The sequence below is a fragment of the Papaver somniferum genome, chromosome 4 (assembly GCF_003573695.1).
Source record: "Papaver somniferum cultivar HN1 chromosome 4, ASM357369v1, whole genome shotgun sequence".
In the NCBI taxonomy this organism is placed as follows: Eukaryota; Viridiplantae; Streptophyta; class Magnoliopsida; order Ranunculales; family Papaveraceae; genus Papaver; species Papaver somniferum.
In genome coordinates, this window is record NC_039361.1 from 134,936,540 (window position 1) to 134,942,624 (window position 6,085).

Below are 6,085 nucleotides of genomic sequence, written 5' to 3' on the forward strand. Positions count from 1 at the left end.
TATTCTCCTGCACTCATCACTTTCCCAAAGCACTATACTTTACTCACTAGCTATTCCTCCATCTCTTATTTTGACTTACTTTTGAGGTATGTGATTTTTCTGTCTCTCGCTAGCTATTTTGATCGTTACCTATTTAGTGTTTGTTGATTTGTTGTTGCTCATTCAAGTGACCTAAAATCTGTCTACTTATTAAACTTAAACCTCTGTTTCTTGTGTTATTTGTTTGTAGAAATGGCAGATTGGGGGCCGGTGGTGATAGCGGTGGTGCTGTTTGTGTTATTAACACCAGGGCTGTTGTTTCAGTTGCCTGGTAGGAACAAGGTTGTCGAGTTTGGTAACATGCAGACTAGTGGTGTTTCTATACTTGTTCATACTGTCATTTATTTTGGTCTCATTACCATCTTCCTTATTGCTATTGGTGTTCACATCTCCACCGGTTAAAACATTAGCACCCCCTCTTCTTATCATCTCGAAAACTTGTATGGTTCTCTCTGTCTTAATGGATTTTGTAAGGATGGATATTTGTAATGTTCTTATTTAGTGGTGGTGGTAGAAAATTAAGGGAGAAGCTTTATGTTTGGGTGGCTAATCAATTGATTTTCATGGTGTTCATCGTGTGGAAGTCTGATTTCTTTCTAAGATTTTAATTACTTATTTCTTTTCTCTATATTGTTTTTTTCTGGGATAAAAAAACGGAAATGCTATTCACCTCCCTTTTCTCCACCTCTCAACTATGCTCCCTTCAATCTACACCGCACATCTAGGATTTGAATCACGTTCAAGTAAAATGGGGTTCACTACCCTTCACTCTACACCGCGCATCTAGGATTTGAATCACGTTTAGGTACAGATGGGGTTCACCATTTACCAGATGTGGGGTTTAGATTAGAGGGAGTAGAGTAGGGAGATGTGGGGTTTAGATTAGAGGGGGCAAAGTAGGAAGGTGAATATGGGGTTTAGATTAGAGGGAGCAGAGTAGGGAGATGCGGGGTTTAGATTAGAGAGGGGGCAGAGTAGGGAGATGCGGGGTTTAGATTAGAGAGGGGGCAGAGTAGGGAGATGCCGGGTTTAGATTAGAGAGGGGGCAGAGTAGGGAGATGTGGGGTTTAGATTAGAGAGGGGGCAGAGCAGGGAGGTGCATAGCACCGCCGAAAACAAAAAAAATGTGTAAAAGTTGGTGACTCGGTCTATTTCTGTTACACTGTGTACGAAAATCATATGTCATCTGCAAGCTGGCTGGAAACGGCCGGTTGACCACGCTTTTGGCTTTGTGTTGAAATTTCCGAATGCGGCTGGACTAACAGTCCAATACATCATACACCATACATCACCCATCGTAACTGCTGAAATTTAGTCCGACTAATAGTCCGATACACCATACATCATCCATCGTAACTGCTGAAATTTAGAAGGACTTCGGTGATTCCAGGTCCTGCAACCAAGCCTTTCTTAGGTATGGTGCAGGGGTTTCATTAGACTTGCGTCCTGCAACATAGGCCATACGTCGTAACTGCTGAAATTTAGGATGACTTCGTTGATTCCAGGTCCTGCAACCAAGCCTTTCATTTGACAATGTTCAGCGTTAAAACCGCTGTGATTTAGCATATGGCGATATGCCCTTTTGGGTGGTCAGCCATATCCATGGATTCTTGTTCATGTGTACGGCTATTCGCTAGGGTCCATTTTGAAGACGGTCATACCCTCCTTGTTCATGCGAACTTGTCACACCATTAGCTAAGCAGGGACTACACTATGCTATTTTAACGGTCGTGAATACGTAAACCCAATTAGAGTAGTGTGCGCACTCGTTGCTTCGTAACCATTGCGACACGGAATGTGTCAAACTTATTTTTCAAGACTTGGTCAGGCCGGCGTAAAAACTATGTCCTATATTTGGGAGTTACCATTGTCTCCTACCCAAACCTAGTACTTGTTAACGGAAAATGGGTTTTGGTTCTTGGTGCAGGGGTTTCATTAGACTTGCCTTAAATTAGATCGAAGGCCATCCCAAGAGAGAGATCTAGGTACGCCCTAGACAAGACCTATCTGTGTTTTTACTTCAGCCCTGGTGGATCTAAGAAGAGGAAGAAGGCATGGGTCCAAAGCAATAACTTCGTGTTAAACAGAAGGAAACAAAAACCAGCTATCACGCTTTTATGTCTGTCTCTAATAAGTTAAAGAGTACTAAGTTTTGCGGTTAACCGTGCAGTAATAAGTAACAACAAATTTCACAGACATGTCAAGAATGGGTATGCCTAATGCAAATCAATTTTGATGAATTCTGATTAAAAGAATTGAAATGGTTCAGGTTATAAACACAATGAAAACATAGTAACAGGATCGGTTACAGAAGAAGCAACACTAGACTTGATCTTCCCTTTACAAAGCAGGTAAAAACTGAAATAGAAAGGTTTTCTCTTTAGCTCGGTTAAAAGTATACACAAACTCCGAGCTTGTTTACTGTTGTTTAAAGTTCAACTGTCGCTGTTTTAGACGGTTCCGTCTATCACTATGTATGTCATTTGGCAGCAGCTCCGGTAAGAGCTGGAAGCAGCAGCGTTAATCTTTTGTATCAACATGACTCCCTCTTTACAAAGTTTCACTGGTAAAGAGGACTTTAGCACCTCTTGAAATATACACATCAGATCAGTTTCAAAGATATTTTGTTGCTGCAATAAAAATGTGAATGTTCATATTAGCAATGAAGATATGAAGCTGCTGTGAACCCTCATTTACAAACACAGTAATAAAGTCGCTAGAAACTCTTTGATTAACAAGTTGGCCATTCTCAAAATATCTGAATGTCAGCGAATGAGATTAGCGCAGACTGTTGGGATTCCTGTGCGACCATCAAGTTGTTTCATTTGGTTTTCCACCTCTAATTGCCTAATTTACAAGTGCACCATCAAATTAACGAATCTAAGAAACTACAGATTATTCTAGATAACAGTTAGTTGTATGCGCTGTCAGCTTGATCTAAAAGCAAACATGTAAATGAATCTAAAGGAATGATAGAAACTCTGGCATCTCATGCAGGTTTCGTATTAACTAAAACAGCTTTACTTTCCCCCTCCGAACCATCATCAACCAATTTGTTACACTTACTCGAGTTTATACAAATGACGGAAATAACAAACTTAAGCAGTGAAAGTGCAAAACATAATGTGTGAAAGTGCAAAATATAACTGGTTCGAGATGAAAAGTATGTTATAGCTGGTTTGACATGGGAAGCATGTTAGATCACAGAACATGGGTATCACTCTGGCATTAATTTGCAATGTCAAGTCAAGCCAGTGAAGCTAACAAAAAAAAGGATGAAACCTCAACCATGACCTTGGAATTTTAGCATATCATGTTATAAGGATTTAGGGTGATTACATGCAACAAATTCTAATATAATAAATTTCTATCGCCTAACCTAAATCCACAACGACATCAAAGCAATTCAAATTCATTCATGATTTCTTTCAATTGATTCTAAAGAATCAGCAAATAAGACTAAGAAAACGAACAAATTCAAGAACAACAACGAAACTGATATAAATCCATACTACATATTATAAGATCCAACAAGTTGTTTTACATACATATTCTAAATCCAAATTCTATAAACCAAAAATCAGTCAACCACATAATAAAAAGAAAAGAGAAAAAAAGAACACTAACATTAACATTATTGCAACACAAGACTCTAAAAAGGAATTACAGGGAAAATCCCTAACAAGGAATGGCGAAAACCCTCACCAGAAATCTCTTTCCGAGAAGGTGGAGGTACTGGAGACACCGGAGTTGTCATAACCGGATAAAGAAGAGCCCGTCCCAATCCAGATAGATTCGAAACAATCCCAGCAAAATATAAAACCATAACTAATCCAAGTACCCATGGCATCAATATGACCCCTATTACAAAAGTCACCGATCCACATAACATCAAAGCTAATGATACACCAAGTAGTAACGAAGCAAAACCTGCCGGTGATACTTGAGCTGTCGATATCGAGGTTGTCGTTGAATTTGACGGTGAAGAAATCGTCGTTGTTCTTCTTGATGTCGTTGTTGATATGCCATTAGAAGATGATGATGTCGATGGAATTAGATGCGGAGATCTTAGTATACTTTGTACCAATCCACATAATTCATGAAAAACTTTAGAATTTTGATCTTGCCCTCCTCTCATCATGATTGAAAGAAAAATACTAACTCAGATAACTAAAAGATATCCCTAAATCGAGGACTTCTTGAGAAAACTAGGGTTTACAATTTTGAATTTGGGGATTTTGATAATTTTGTGCGTGAAGACTTCGAACCGACGAAGAAAAAGAAGAAGATAATGATGAGAGATGAAAGTATGACTATTGGGTATGAAAATGGGCAAAAATGTAGGAACAAATTTAGAGCGGGTAAGATAATAAATAAATAATTATTAATTTTGGGTTTATCTGTGGATGTATACGTTGCCACGTGTGTTACACGTAGCAATTTTAACCGACCTTAACCATACTGGATAGAGTCGTTAAATCCAGTGGATAGGGGATTTTTTGGATTAGTTAAGATTAAATTGAGACTGATACGTGGAATGATCTCAGTGGAGCTGATTAGTTGTGCCCACCAATGAATCACTTTTCTTTTCCTTTTGGATTTATTTTATTTTCTATTTTGGTGTTTGCTAGCTCGTACACTTCTTTCTTATCCAAATATTTACGCCTTTTTCGCTTATACGACCATTTACGCGGCGCAGCGGTAGCTAATAACTAATTAGCCGATGCAACAATAGTTTAGAGCATCCACAGTGGGCGAGTATAATCAAAAATTTGGGATGAGATCGTAACACAGTGGGACGGAGTAAAGATCAAATCCCAACCAAAGATCAAATTCCAGACCAAATATGGTCGCGACCAAATCCCAAATTCTAATATAGTCGGGCGTAAATTTAAAGTACGCTTGTTGCTGGGCGTAAATTTAAAGTACGCTTGTTAACGTGCGGAGATTTAAATTACGCCCGATGAAAATTCAAATTAAATAAAAAAGAAAAAGAATGAGGCGGACTTTTAAAGTCCGCATGATGAAAGTTACCAAAAATGGGGCGGACTTTTAAAGTCCGCCTGATGAAATTTTAATGGGGCGGACTTTTAAAGTCCGCCTGATGAAAGTTACAAAAAATGGGAAATTTTACGAAAAAAAAATAGGGCGGACTTTTAAAGTCCGCCTGACGAAATTTTAATCATGTACCGTTGCGTCACAACACGGACTAAACCCAAAATTTGGTCTTTTTTTTGATCTTTGATCTTTGGTTTTGATCGCACCACTGCAGTTGCTCTTACAGCTTTTTGCCTCATCCACAAAACGGAAATTTTATAGAACCAGCTAAATAGTTTCCCTTATAATTTGGAAAAAAAAGTAATGAAATAACCGGTAGCTAGTTCAGTTGTTCATCGGTGTTTCTCAAAGAATTGATGCGTTTTAGAAGTCTTACGTTTGAGTTCCCGATGGCGCAATATTGCAAAATCTGTTATGGAATATAGAGTTAGTTTGCTACTCTTACGACATAATCAACCTCCTTATTCGCTTCGGCTCTTTGGTTGGTTCCTCATGAGGCTCGCTGGTAGGCTAGTACAACTACATGTTCAACTAATGTAGTAGTACGTTGTTGGAGCTCAGCTTGTCGAGCTTCCAACTAGTTTCTTATAATACTCTTTATCCAACACTAATGATAATTATTATGTAAATAAAAAAATAATAAATAAATAAAGATAAACATTAGTTATTCTGGTAGGCTAGCACGGCAACCTGTTCAACTAATGTAGTAGTACGTTGTTGGAGCTCAGCTTGTTGAGCTTCCAACTAATTTTTTGTAATACTATTTATCCAATAATAATAATAATTACTATGTAAAAAAAATGTAAATAATAATAATAAGCCTTCTACGGCGTCCTTTTTAAAATAAAATAAATAAAAATAAAATGGGCCACCTAGCTCAGCTGGTCATCCTCGTTTCACAGGGATTTCATGCGCTCCAGGAGGTTCCACGTTCGAGTCCCCGGTGGCGCAATATTACAGAGTTTGACATGGAAGGTAGAGTTAGCTT

At 38.4% G+C, this 6,085-nt stretch overlaps 2 protein-coding genes across 2 annotated transcripts; one reads left to right on the forward strand and one right to left on the reverse strand.

The window, feature by feature from the left end:
* The first annotated feature begins 229 nt into the window (after positions 1-229).
* On the forward strand, positions 230-667 carry LOC113274289. The gene has a single exon (XM_026523720.1). It carries the CDS (start codon positions 232-234, stop codon positions 439-441), a length of 210 nt encoding a protein of 69 aa, XP_026379505.1. The 5' UTR covers positions 230-231; the 3' UTR covers positions 442-667.
* Positions 668-2,246: 1,579 nt separating this feature from the next.
* Positions 2,247-4,364, reverse strand: LOC113362732. Its single transcript, XM_026605215.1, has 2 exons — positions 3,745-4,364; positions 2,247-2,669 (listed from the first exon to the last, which is right to left on the reverse strand). The coding sequence occupies exons 1-2, from the start codon at positions 4,178-4,180 to the stop codon at positions 2,653-2,655; spliced, it is 453 nt and encodes a 150-aa protein (XP_026461000.1). The 5' UTR covers positions 4,181-4,364; the 3' UTR covers positions 2,247-2,652.
* Between the last annotated feature and the right edge of the window lie 1,721 nt (positions 4,365-6,085).

Bases quoted from the DNA above. Each gene is read 5' to 3' on its own strand.
- LOC113362732 (XM_026605215.1), bottom strand. From the start codon at position 4,180: ATGATGAGAGGAGGGCAAGATCAAAATTCTAAAGTTTTTCATGAATTA.
- LOC113274289 (XM_026523720.1), top strand. From the start codon at position 232: ATGGCAGATTGGGGGCCGGTGGTGATAGCGGTGGTGCTGTTTGTGTTA.